The sequence below is a fragment of the Phragmites australis genome, chromosome 1 (genome assembly GCF_958298935.1).
Source record: "Phragmites australis chromosome 1, lpPhrAust1.1, whole genome shotgun sequence".
Classification (NCBI taxonomy): Eukaryota; Viridiplantae; Streptophyta; class Magnoliopsida; order Poales; family Poaceae; genus Phragmites; species Phragmites australis.
The window spans coordinates 44,679,609-44,693,817 of NC_084921.1; the positions used below are offsets into that span (position 1 = coordinate 44,679,609).

The 14,209-nt window shown below is 44.6% G+C and overlaps 1 protein-coding gene across 2 annotated transcripts; it reads right to left on the bottom strand.

Annotated features, from left to right (window-relative positions):
- Positions 1 to 8,325: 8,325 nt before the first annotated feature.
- On the bottom strand, positions 8,326 to 13,474 carry LOC133921777 (lysine-specific demethylase JMJ31-like). 2 transcript variants are annotated; one of them, XM_062366804.1, is made up of 15 exons: positions 13,284 to 13,470; positions 13,106 to 13,183; positions 12,873 to 12,959; positions 12,611 to 12,778; positions 12,456 to 12,524; positions 12,236 to 12,362; positions 11,732 to 11,804; positions 11,509 to 11,625; positions 11,022 to 11,141; positions 10,299 to 10,317; positions 9,944 to 10,022; positions 9,548 to 9,834; positions 9,132 to 9,247; positions 8,963 to 9,056; positions 8,326 to 8,592 (listed from the first exon to the last, which is right to left on the bottom strand). In XM_062366804.1, exons 1-15 carry the CDS (start codon positions 13,410 to 13,412, stop codon positions 8,536 to 8,538), a joined length of 1,620 nt encoding a protein of 539 aa, XP_062222788.1. In that variant the 5' UTR covers positions 13,413 to 13,470; the 3' UTR covers positions 8,326 to 8,535. The 2 variants fall into 2 exon arrangements, 1 of the variants encoding a protein (XP_062222788.1); XR_009910320.1 differs by lacking the exons at positions 8,326 to 8,592; positions 8,963 to 9,056 and having other exon boundaries at positions 9,131 to 9,247; positions 9,428 to 9,834; positions 13,284 to 13,474.
- Positions 13,475 to 14,209: the final 735 nt, after the last annotated feature.

Genomic DNA, 14,209 nt, shown 5'->3' on the forward strand with positions numbered 1-14,209 from the left:
CATACTCAAAATATCCTCCATGTGGATCAAAGAGTTTTCATCCGCAAACGGAATGAAAACAATGAGGTGATAAGATACAAAATGAGGCTTGTAGCACAAGGGTTCACGAAGAGACTCGACATCAATTTTTTGATGAAATATACTCTCCGGTTATAAGTGAAATAACATTTTGATATTTAACATTATTGACAGAATCTGGTAACTAGATTCAAATATCTATATGAAAGTCCCTATAGGACTTAGAATTCTAACGTAAATCGAAACATATATTGTGTAAAATCACTCCATGACTTAAAGTAGTGGGAAAAATATGGTACAAACCGACTGAATGAGTTTCTCCTACAAGAGGATTACTCAAATAATGATGATTGCTCATATGTGTTTATAAAGAAATTCTTAAAAGGATTTTGTATCATCTCAGTGTATATAAGTGATATCAATATCATTAGAAATACACAAGACAAGTAATCATCTTAAGATGGAATTTAAGATGAATAATTTGGGTAAAACTAAAGTTTGCTTAAGTCTACAACTTGAGCATATTCCCTCATGAATACTTGTTTACTACTCTGCATATATCCAAAAGATATTGAAGAAATTCAATATGGATATATCATATCTGTTGGGATCTATAGGAATATTACTTCTAACTCTAGAAAATATCCTATAATATTCCTAGGGTATTACGGTCATTGCCTACCTACGGTGCCCTATGCAACTAAATCCCAACATGCATCCTAGAGGGACCCGCATTGAACACTCTGTCGGGGCTACTAGCGATCTCCCTCCGGTCATTTCCTAGTCGGGTTCTAACTAACTCATGTGCTCCTTTTTAGGTGAGCCTTCACTCTGTCACCGAAGGTCCTCGATCGTCTCCTTTCAGTCTCAGGGCTTCATTGTTCCCTTCGTCCTTCGGGCCTTGCCTCCGGACTTCGTCCCTTGAGCTTTGCTACACCTTCTTGAGCCTAACTCCTATGGAGCATAAAGGAAAACATCATTGTCTTGACGTTAGCCTCGCTACTTTGGTTTAGGGATTAACCATTGTGGCCGAAGTCAACGAACAGGGGCCCACGCGGTACCATTCCCCCAACAATATCCATCAAAATATTCGTTCAATCCCTTCAAATTAAAGATCCATTCAGATCTTGGGATGATGATAAAGATATATTTGGACATGAAGTTCCATATCTCAATACCTTAGGAGCGCTAATGTATCTTGCAAATTGTAACATGCTTGATATTGCATTTGTAGATAACTTACAAGCTAGACATAGCGCAACTCTAACAAAACAGAAGTAAAGAATATCCTCATATATTTTAAAGATAAAAGAATCTTGGTGTATTCTATCAAAAAACCCAAGACATGACTATAGTTGGCTATACTAATACTGGCTATTTATCTGGTCCTCATTATGCTAGATCATAGATAAACTTTGTATCTTTATATGATGGAAAAGCCTTCTAATAGAAATCATCAAAATCAGACTCTCATGACTACTTCTACTAATAATTCTAAAATAATTATATGAAGTACCACATGAATATGTATGGCTTCACATAATAATTAATCATATACAAGAATCGTGTGGTATTGGTTCATCATAATTATCTACCATTATCTATTTGTATTGCTGAAACACTTACATGTTATATAATGAGCAATATCACAAAGTATATTGCCTTAAAATTATTTTATCCTCATGAATTACATAAATGAGGAGATAGATAATTTGCAAACATTATCATGTGGTAATCTTACATATTTATTCACAAAGTCTATAACAACATATTCATTCCATTTATGGAATTGGTATGAGATGACTTCAAGAGTTGCAAAGTTCAGGGGGGGGGGGGGTAAACTCTTAATATATACAAGTTAATGATTCTCAGATCATAAATATTGCACTATTTTCTTTTATGAGTTTTTCCAATATGATTCTCATGTCATTTTTCTCCTATTGGGTTTTTAAAGGAGTTTTTATGGCATATTACAAGAATATATCTCCTCATATTTTTCCCACGGGTTTTTTTAGAGGAGTATTCAACTTGATGATGACTTTGATCAAAGGGGAGTGTTGCGAATTTGTATTATCAAAGCACCCATCTGTTGGGTAGGGATGTCTCCCAACGGACGGGATGCCCATTGGGGCATGTATATAAACACATCAAATCAATGAATGAAATAAGAGATTCACTCTCTATACTCGCAGCTATCTATTGTTCGATTGTCTCACAACATATGCCTTGTGGTGAGAGTGAACAACCTCAAATGGCTAGCCAAAGGGGTATTTATAGATTCAACCCAAAAATAGACATTGGGAAAATTTGCCTAAAAATTCTAGTCACAGTATTATACGATGACCTCATCATATTGTACGATGACTACCACTGTATTGTATGGTGACACCCTTTCCAACGGTTAGAAATTCGAGCATTAGAGCCTTCTCGGACTCACCGTATTATACATTGACTGATCTCCTGAGGCACCATTTGACATGCTTTGTGTATAACTATACGATACCCTATCATATTGTACTATAACTGAAAAAACTTTGTTGTCTTCTATCTCCCTTGACCGTATTGTATGGTGGTCTATTTTCCAGTGGGATATGTCCAATTCAATCAAACTCAAGTTTGTATCTTTGTGGCTTCTTTTTCTTGATGTCTTAAGTCTTCCTCTAGTATATTAGACCTAGCCGCCAAACCTAGTGTGCACCATCTACTAGTTAACTAACCTAAAGACACTAGATCAAGCTAGTGAACCCAAACCACTCTTCATAGTACAGCCAAACAAAATAAATCTATCTACATAAGCGATGCTCTCAACACCATGATCACTTGTCCAAATAATAAATCCTTATATTTTTATGAGGCTCTTCTTTGACCTTGATGTTCATCCATTTGAGGTGTTTGGAACCCCAAGTTCATCACATAGCATCCATGAGACTAAACCTTGCATACTAACAAACCATGTTAGTTTCATTGATTATGTTGATATTAATCACTGTCGGTGACATGGGAACCAGGGGTCCCCGAGTCCCGAGGCCAGGACAGCAGAATGTCACGTGACGCCTTCCCTCGGGGACTATCTCCCCGAGACCCAAGAAGACCCAGTTCCGGGAGGGGTGCTCGGGGCCATGAACAGTGGTCCCCGAGTACCCGTAGTTCCTCGAGGACCCGAGAAGACACAGTTCTGGGAGAGGGCGCTCGGGGCCATGAACAGTGGTCCCCGAGGACCCGAGAAGACATAGTTCCAGAAGAGGGCGCTCGGGGCCATGAACAGTGGTCCCCGAGTACCCGAGTTCCCCGAGGACCCGAGAAGACACAGTTCCGGGAGAGGACGCTCGGGGCCATGAACAGTGGTCCCCGAGTACCTGGAGCTCCCCGAGGATCGAGAAGAGACATATCCGGGAGAGGGCGCTCGGGGCTATGAACAGTAGTCCCCGAGCACCCAGAGTTCCCCGAGGACCTGAGAATCCCCTTGCCGGTGGACCCCACAAGGGCTCAGCGGTGAGGTGTCAATTGGTGAGAGGTCCGATGCTGCATTTAAGAGGGAGCGTGGCCTGTCACTTCCAACCACTCCCCCCACACTTGGCAGGAAGGCATGGGGACATTTAATGTGACGGGTCCCATCGCATGTCACCCTGCGCGACTGGGAGATATCGTCGCTGGGCTCGAGGCTTATCACCTGCCCCCCTGCTGTGTCAGACCCGCTCTGACCGAGCGGGCAGGCGGGGTAGTTCGGCGGCTGCCCGGTGGGCCTCCCTCCTGCAACTGCTAAAGCCGAGCGTGATGACGACAGGACCGGTCGGGGACGCTTTTTCAACCCCGTAACATCAAACTGCAGCCCAATGATGGTTGCTTTCCATTTATGGCTCATAGGGACTCGTGCCCTCCTTTCCGGGCACGCCAAGCCTCCCCGACGGGATATAAAAGGGGGGGTGCACCTCAGAGACAAGCAGACAAGTTCAACGGACGTCTTAGAAGACCGAAGCTGAAGCTCAAGCACAAGTCTGAGAAGTCGAGCAGAGGTTCACCCAGACCGAAGCTCTAGACTTAGACAGAAAACCTTGTAACACAAGAGATCCAGAGAAAGGCATTCCCAGAACATTTATAGCATACACACAGGAGTAGGGTATTACGCTCCGTGCGGCCCGAACCTGTCTAAAATCCCTTGAGCATTTACTCCCACTAGCAGACGACCATCCGTCCCACCTACATCTCTCATATACACATTTAACCCACGTACGAGGTAGATTCAGAATCATCTCCCCGGCCGAATCTCAAAGGAGGTCCATCAGGATCCCCGCTTGAGGAGTTCATCCTCCGACAATCACCAAAATCGCATTGACCCATCGCTAGGATCATTGATCTTTGAGTGTCACGTTCCAACAGCTGCTTGTCCAAGGCCACCACATGGGCAAGGTTAGGCTGGTAGGGATGAGCGTCGGCGGCTCACGCCCATAAACAACTTGGAAGGGCGATGCTTTCAGAGACATCTAAAAGGATGAGTTGTAGCAAAACTCGGCCCAGGGAAGCCAACACAACTAGCTCCTTGGATGATCGCTGGAGAAATAGTGGAGGTAGACACCCATAATCCTGTTGGTCACCTTGGATTGTCCATCGGCTTGTAGGTAGAAGGCAAAGTTGAGCTGGACACCAGAGAGGTGGAACAATTCCACCTAGAAATTGCTTGTGAACACCGCATACCGGTCACTGATAATGGAGCACAAGATACAGTGAAGGCACATAATTGTATCTAAGAAGGCTTGCGCAATGGGCATGGCAGTGTAAGGGTGGTCGAGTGCGATGAAGTGCGCGTACTTGGAGAAGCAGTCGGCAATGGTGAGCACCACTGATTTTTCGCCCACCTTAGGGAATCCCTCAATAAAGTCCATCGCAATATCAGCCCAATCAGAGCATGGCACGTCCAGTTGCTTGAGGAGCCCAACTGGATGGAGATGCTCTATTTTGTGTTTCTATCAAACAAAGCACACCTTGATGAAGTCCCAAACTAGGCGTATGTCGGCGGCATATGGGGTTATAGAAGGACGCACGGAGCTGATACTTTATGAATGCCTTAATGTCCTATGTCATTCTGGCACCCGGGGCAAAACTCGACAGTGAAGTCGTAGCCAAAAAGATTACTCACCCACGTGTGATGTGGAATCATGGAGAGCCACTAATCCAAGAGATACTTCAGGCTATAATGGTGTGTTCGAACAGTGAATGGACGAGCCCATGAGTATGGCTGCTAATACTTTACTACCTTGACGAGGCCGATGAGTTCCTGCTCATAGGCGGCGTGCTTGGCATGGTGAGGGGTGACAATGCGATTGAAGAAGGCAATGGGGCTGACCCTTGGTGAAGGATGGTGCTGAAGCATGTGCCCAACGCGTCGCAGTTGATGACAAAGCTACAATCGAAGTCTAGGAGTTTGAGCGCTGGTCCTTTAGTCAGCACCCGCTTGAGTGCCTCGAAAGCATGGTCCACCGCCGTGGACCATGCGAAAGCTTCCTTCTTCAGCAGATGGATCAAGGGCCGAGCCACCACACCATACTCTTTGATGAACTTGTGGTAATACCTAGTGAGCCCGAGGAAACCGCAAAGCGCTCACACAGTGTTGGGAGTCAGCCACGCCTGTACGGCCTCCACCTTGGCCGGATCCATGGAGACGCCTTGGCTAGAGATGGTGTGGCCCAAGTAAGCTACCAACTGCACACGCAAGAGACACTTGGAGCACTTGACGATGAGTTTGTGTTAGTGCATCAATTAAAACACCGCTCAAATGTGCTTCAAATGATGAGACCACGAGGTGTTGTAAATCAAAATATCATCAAAGAAGACAAGCACGAACCGACAAATGAATGGCTTGAGGATGTCATTCATGAGTACCTAGAAGGTGGAGGGAGTGTTGGTCAGCCTAAAGGACATGACCTAGAACTCATAGTGATAGTGGTGGGTGCGAAACGTCATCTTGTCAATGTCCGCCGCGTGCATGAGCACCTAGTGGTACCCGCTGCGAAGGTCAAGCTTTGTGAAAAAGCGAGCACCCTTGAGCTCGTCCAGGAGCTCGTCGACAACCGGGATTGGGAACTTATCCTTCACTATCTTGGCGTTCAATGCATAGCAGTCGACGTAGAACCTCCATGAGTCTAATCCTTCTTGTGCACCAACAACACCGACGTGGAGAAAGCTGATGTGCTCTCGTGAATGATGTCTTGGCGTAGCATCTCCTCGCACTAAAGCTCAATCTCGTCCTTGAACATATGGTCGAACGATGATCGGTGCAATGTCGAGCAGGAGCTGGATGCGATGGTCAAAGTGCTGAGGAGGTGAGAGGCCTTGAGGAACCTCGAAGATGTTGGCGAACTATGACAGAAGCATGGCCAAAAAATCCGCTGCCTCCAGCACGCGCAACCACGAAGACAGGCCGGCATCCATGCTGTACCATTTAATGCAATGGTTGTCATGACAGAATGCCATCGACATCCGCTCAAAGTCCCAGAGGATGGGGACTAATGTGTCTAGCCACTAGATGACGAGGACAACCTCGTAGCCCTCCAATGGGAGGACATAGAAGTCGACCGAGAACTCATCTTTGTTGATGTGGACACGGACGGCCACATTGATGCAAGAACTGGGAATGTGGTCGCCATTCGCCATGCTGGCGGTCAGGCCGGGCTATAGGTTGGGAGCAAGGCTGAGGCGGCACACCGTCCCTTCAGCTACAAAGGAGTGGGTGCTACCGGTGTCAATGAGGGCACACAACGACTAGTTGATGATGGCGACAATCAAGTGCATCATTTGGCTCATCGTGATGTCGGTGAGCGCGTTCAGCGAGATCTCTGGGTCATCGTCGGTGTAGTCATCCTCCACAGCGGTGGCCTTGTCGAGCTCTAGCAAGTAGATGTCCTTTATGAAGCAATGTTGGAGATGTTCCTTGTGAAGAACTTCTTTGGGCAGTTGAAGCATAACCCTTTTAGGTGGCGTTCTGCCATCTCTACCGGTGTAAGTTGGCTGAAATGCGTGCCTAGTGCGGGAATGGGCCGTGCCTAGGACGATGCCATTGGCATCGTGGTCATGGTAGATGCACCTACTCCCTTCAATGTTGCGGCTAGGACAGTCACTAGAGCCTGCGCGGCTGGTGTCGGTCGTGGCGGGTGCGCCAAGCAGTCACCAAGGTGCAGTTCGTCGTTGTCCAACTCCAATAGATGAGCATAAGCCTTGATAAGGATCATGGTGTCCTCAAGGGTCTTTGGGCGTTGCATCTCGACGTCGGTACGCGGCGGGTTGTGCAGACCCATTGTGAAGATGTCCACTTGGTGCTTCTTGGAGACGTTGTCGCACCGCGACAGGAGCATCAGGAATTGATCTCGATACTCTGCCAGTGTGCCATTGCGCTGAAGGTGGGTGAGCTCACCAAAGAGATTGCTCCAGACGGGGAGGACCGAACTGAAGGTTCACGATGTTAACAAACTGGGACCATGCTAGCACCCCGTTTGCGTTCCAACATGTAATACCACTTTTGTGCAGCACCTTGCATATGGTACGATGCCATCCATACCTTTCCTTCTTCAAAAGTCTCCTGTGCATGAAAGAATTGATCACATCAGTACAGCCATGTGACCGGGTTATCCTTGCCATCATAGTCGAGGAAGTGGAGCTTGTGTATGCACGGTGCCAATTGAGAGATGTTGACGCCCCCAGCGTGTTCAGGCTTCTGATTTGTGCCCTTGTCTTCTGGGCGTGTGCCAGAGCCACCGTCGATCTCCAGCTTTTTGGACTAATGATGGTTACTTGTCACGTTGAGGGTCATTCTTTACAGCGAGCAAGATCTGGTCAAGCTTGGAGGACAGCTCGCCCTTGTCCCCCATGCATCACAGCAAACAAAGCAGCAACGGCGGATTTAGCAAAGAGCGATGGTTGTCAGGAACACAAAGTCTCTGATACCAAGATGATATTGCTAGAGATTTGGAACTAGGTAAGCAAAGGATGGATCGTACTCGCTCTCTGAGCAGCCTATTAGAGGGGGATTAGGGATTAATATTTGCTTGATTCCAATTTGGGATTAATCTTTGCTTGATTCCGATGATGAATGCACCTGGCATTATATAGCCGGCCTCCTAACAAAAGATGCTATCACCTTGACTAACAAAATCTTCCAGCTAACTAAATGGATCTTATCTCTAACTTGAATGCAAAGCAATCTAACAAACTGATTTAAAGATAACTTTGGCTTATCTCTAAGCCGATGCTGAAGTGGACGGGTTGGCCCGCTTCTTGCGGCTCTTCTTGCTGCTGTTCCCTTTGCCAACGAATGCGTCCACAACAGAAGCTCACATTAGACACTAATGGCTGCAAGTGCTAAGCTCAAACATCCATCAACAGTATGCTAAGTTCTGAACGACGATGTGGCCATCTACCCAGCTTAGATTCAACAAACCGCACAAACGATTTTTTTTCTAAAGACAAATCCTAACACTAAGGCTACCCACTAGTTCCATGATACATTCATTCATTGGTCTGTACACATTAGCTGGGTCGGTCAACATGCACCCTGAGATATTTGTCTAGGACACTCTGGAATACCTGCATCAGAAAATCAAGAAAAAAAATGTAAAACATGATAACTTGGTTTAGTGAAGAGAAATCTGCAAAAGGCTTGTATCCATGAGATAATTTCATTTCAATTCTAAGTTAGCACTTAGCACAATATTAGCAAATATTTCTATATAAGCAGTTCAGCTAGCACGAGCAAGTTTACTTCCAACTTCCATGATAGGTTGAAAGCAGGGGTAGACGATATTTTTGTATAAGCTATTAATTAACGGATTAGTTAGTTTTCACTGTTCTATTTCAGTTAACAATTAGAAGTAATCATCAGTTAACAATTAGAAGTAATCAAGGGTTAATAAATGATAGTGTACTGAATGGAAATAGTTTATGAAAACAGAAGTACCTGAAAGGAAAATAATTCCTTTCCATTGAGAAGTGCATCCATTGCAGCATACTGATCCTCAAACACACTATAGAATATCTTGTAGAACTCGGTCCTGTACCATGCCATTCAACAGTTTAGAAGCGTCACTATGGTCTGCATTACTAAAATGACAAGAGAAAGTACTAACTGTTCTTCTTTTGTGGTTTGTTGATCCATCTCGTCAAACTTCCTAGTCAGTATCTCTGCTCCTACTGGTCCAAGCATGTTGAGGACTAAAGCTTCTAATGTCCTTGGGAAAGTATGCTGCAAATCATAGAAGTTTAAGAGTACTAGGATTAATAACAACAACACGAAGTGTTGATAACCAAGATGCTGAACAGATCATAATGGTATGGTATGTGCCATGTTCCATGCACAATTGCACACTGATGGAAATTTAGACATGTACATACATATATAGAATGCATAGAAAACAAGAATAACCTTTTTGCTCAGATTTCCTTTTAATGGACGAGGTCCAGAAAGTGCAAAAAGATTAGATTTGGAAAGATAACAGAAATGCAACACTATCAACTGATTGATTTTTCAGTACGTAATGCATACCACCATTGCAAGCAGCATACTCCGCAATTCAAGTGGTTCAACTGGCAAAATGATTTTCGCAACAGGATCTTTGTCCAAGAGAGATGAATCATCTGCAGCAGCAATCTTCTTTGTTTCATTGCTTTGGCTGGAAGATGTATCCTGAGATGTGGGTTCTGTTATGCCATTTTGGTTAACCACTTCAAAACTGTTGTGAACCAGTGAAATGAGTTCATAAAGTGCTTGGAGAGTGGAGGGTTCCAGAGTTTGAAACGGTGAATTTGTGTGCAAATTGAATATCTGGAAACCTGTTCAACGGTAAACAGAAATTCTTGTTTGTGAGGGAATCACAAGGGAATTGAATCCAAAGAAACGGATGGAAATGTTAAGATGCCTCAGGTGGCATAGAGTATTGACCTGTCAATGCTTTGTCCATAGGCTGAACACTGGTGCTATCTTTTGAATGACCAAAAGGATTCTTCTGCGCTATTATGTTCTGTCTCATAAGAAATGATCAAGGTAACACAAATTATTCATCCGAAGAAATGTGAAGCTGTTCATTCGTAGGAAGTAGGAATGAAAAACCAAGGATACAAAGAGAAAAAGAAAGTAGATAAATAATCTAAAGCTTAAAGGGTCAGATCAAGGCGAGGAGTGAAATAGGGTAGGTGACTATAGAAACAAATAGCATACTCGTGGAGTTTTCGAATGATGAAAAAAAAAAGCATTTTTTATTATATTAGTATAAACAAAAGAGGGTAATGAGACGCACCATCTCCTTATCCACCAATCTTCACTAGAAACATTTGTAGAGGTAGAAACCCACGCGACAGTGAGAAAACAAGGGTAAACCAGTCAGACATTGGTTGAAACAGGTATTGTGAAATACACATTTAGGACACAAAAAAGATTTGGATAGAAAGTAATTTCATCAATGTCCTTCAAATGTAAAGTTAGATCTGTCAGGACACAAAACCTGATCCCTCATTGTCATGTGAGGCCAGCACTATAGGCATTAACCAGCACCTATGTGGGGCTGGCTGCAGGGCAGCAGCTGCTGTGCCTCCAGAGCCGGCTAGGCTTAGAGACTGTCCTTGAGATATTTTGCTAGATTGTTTACTTAAGTGTCAAGTTGTTTGGTTGGAGGTAAGGTTGATTTAAAGAGTCTAAACTGTATTCATCGATTGTTCGGTGGTATCTCTAAGAGATAAAGCAGTTTGCACTAGTCCGATTTTCATGGGAGGATGGTTTGCGGGAGCTTATTCTATGAGTTGACCTGTGAAATGGTAGCATCTACCATACATACCAAAAAAGTAACTTTAGTGACAAGTATGCTTTTATCGCTGTGTTACTTGCCGAAGGCTAGGAGTAGCAAACGGAAGGTTGCTAGGAAGTACAGAATATTCCTACAATTAGTTACACTATGGACAACCAATCTGGGGCTAGTGTAATACATGTTGAAAGAAACGTAGACAACTAAGGCATAATAAAATACCTGCTCAAGATTCGGCGTAGATAGTAGGCATCCATATGTTCTAACATTTGTGTCATTATTCTTGACTTCCACCAAAAGTTAATTGCTATGGTTAAATCATCACTGTCAACTTGGTGATACCTGTTACATGAACTCTCAAAATGTTAGCAGGATTAATGTCTGCAGTACTGATTTATCAGATAACAATTGACAGAATAACATTAAGAAACAAAGGTTCCTATGCTAATAATATGCGAACTGTCACATATTTTTAGTATCTTAGGAGGGAAAAGGCGTCTTAAACCACGTCACCGCATTCTACATTCATCGGAGTTCAGATTAGTATTGTGAAACAAGATTCGGTTTAAAGATGACTCGCTATCTTTTTCACAAATCTATGTATTTGAAACTGAGATGCCAAAAACCCAGATTGAAGTGTGAGGCTGTAAGCCGCATGATAAAAAAAGGTTCAACAACAAAATAGCCTAAGAAACATATAAAGATGTACCATCCTTCTGGTATGAAAAGAACATCCCCGCAATTTAGAACGACTCTTTCAGAATATTCTGTCATGTATCTTGCCCTTGTATAGCTTGAATAATCTGGCTCCTCAATGCTGACAGAACTGCCAAAAAGATAGGGAGATCAGAGGAGGTATTTTGGACTGCTAAATTTCAATTACTCCAAGACTTTTCCACTAATTAAAATACTCCCCGTGTGGAGGACTTTACCTATGGTTGGAAGCCTCACCATACACAGGCATTGGGTATAAAAATGGAGATGCAGAAGGAGGCCACAAAGTTACTGTATGAAATTTTTAAGAGAGAAACCATTAGCATAGGTTCCTCTAGATAATCATCACTAGTGCTACACATAATCTTTATTGCAGACAGATATAAGAATAAGAATCGTTTACAATGATGACAGATTGCGGACAGAGTTCAAAAGGAAGAAATAGCAATCAGAAAACATGAGTCTATCTGCAGTTGCAATAAAAGGATTTTTTATGCTGTCCCGAAAATGACACGTCCACCGAACCAGCAGCAGCACACATAATTTGGAGGCATTTTAAACAATATCAAAAGTTGTCTTTGCGATACTGCCCTTCAATGGCTATTACGAGCAATTGGATTATATGATAAAATTTCCCAAATTAATTAATTCTTTGCAATCATGGTTAACAGTCCAAAAGGATATCAAACTATAGCAAATTGCCTGAACCATGAAATACACACCTTTTTTGCAACCTGCCACCACACATAGAAGGTTATGGTGGGGATCATAATGAGTACTTGATCTCAAGTGAGCCCTGTTCATCCAAAAGTTTATTGATGAAAATGATTTTCCGCTTAGAAATATAGGCTGTAGCAATAAGGAAAAGCAAATTAACTTCAATATGTCACTCCAAAGTCACGAGAGTAGACAATTTAGATAAAATGCAAAGTTAAGTCACACCTCCTGAATGTCCTCTTTTAAAACTTCCAACGAGCATCTGTCTTTGTTCTCAGTGTTGATAATTGACACCTGTTAAAGATAAATTCATTTCCTGTTAAATAATAATAACTACATAATAACTCATTGTTTACAAAGGGCGCAAAAGGTGAACTTGCCTGTGCTAAATAGACTTGCTCGGAGTTCTCTGAGCTGCTTGAACACGTCTCCCCCAAACAAGCTGGCTCCTCGAGAATTCTCTGCTCTTTGGTTGAATCACCAGCCGCATTTACATGCCTCAGGTAAGACTTGCATGACTGAATGAACGTGGAGAATGGAACAGACACCTGCGTCGAGGAACAAATACCATTAGCGCCTCAATACAGACGGCATACGGCTGAAATTACAACTTGCAAGTAGCGATGCAAAGCAAAAACCAGCCCTCTCATGGCTTCTGAGATCCCCATAGAACACATGGCCAGTGTTCGACATCATAGCTTCCACATCAACATCATGCCCGACTTTTTCCTGAAAAATATTCAGAGCAAGAACTGACGATTGCATCAAAGAATGACTCGAAAATGAGTTGTTCTTCTTTTTTCCCGCTGCCTCATACGAATTGGGGAGACTTGCTACAAAAAGAGAGCAGAGCTAGAGAGAAGATTGATCGAAACCAGCAAGTAGTCGAGGCCGCCATGGAGAGGATCCCAGCGATAGGAGGCGCCCCACCCCTTAGCCACGCCGCGGAAAACCTACAAAGATTCCACAAGGGAACATATCATGAACTGATGGGAGCAGAAGCGGGGAAGGAAGTGGAGAGAGCTCCGAGGCGAGGAAGGGTGGAAGAATTACGGCGGGGACGTTCTTGGGCTCGACGTCGGCCGCGAACTGTTCGGAGGACGGCGGCGACGCAAAGCGGGCGGCGCGGAGGCCGGCGTCCAGCCGCGCGCCCACGAACTCGCCCTCTTCCGCGGCTTGCATCCCTTCGCCCTTCACCGCTTTCGCACGAAGCACTCTCGGGCTTTCGGCTGTACGACTACTTACCAGAGCTGAAAAGAAATGGGACGCGCGGGCCGAGCCCAGCTTGATTTCGGCCCGGCGCACCTGGTCGGATAGCGATTATAGGAGTTCGCGCGATTTTTAGTTGTTTTACTGACGAAATAATGTTTCACGGTCCGAAATTTTCACCTCCTCTCTCGCGCACACATGGCTTATGAGAACGTTGGCATTTGTACGGGCAGTCGTGGACCCAGTATTTGAACAAAGAGGTGCTAATTTCTAAGTGTCGTGGAGGCCGAGCGAGCAGCTTGCTGCCTGCAGCCACCGTCGTGGAGCGGTCAGCTCCTCAGCAGTGGTGGGTGGAGGCGTGAAGCCTAGAGGTAAACTGGTCGAATCGAGCCGGAGCAGCCTACAGCCGAGTGCCCGAGCCGCCCGAGCCGCGAGCAGGAGCTGGGGAGTGGGAAGGCTAGGCCGTCAGGCGACGAGATGTGGCCTGTGGGCGACGGGATGCCAGGATCTGTAGGCGAGCAGCTAGCCGAGAAGAGCGACGTCCAACCTTCGACATCCTCCGCTGACAGAGTTAGGGTCGCAGGCTTGCTCGTAGCCTCGCAGCGCAACGAGCATGCATGGTCTCGGTCAAGTCTCTGGTCTCACCTCTCACAGGCTAACAGGCAAAAGGCTGAACTGGCGCACTGGGCTTTTGGGTAGGGTGGAAGGGATACTAATGTGCTATACATTGGTGACTTAAAAGAGATGTTTGGTAGGGTTTTTTAACATTT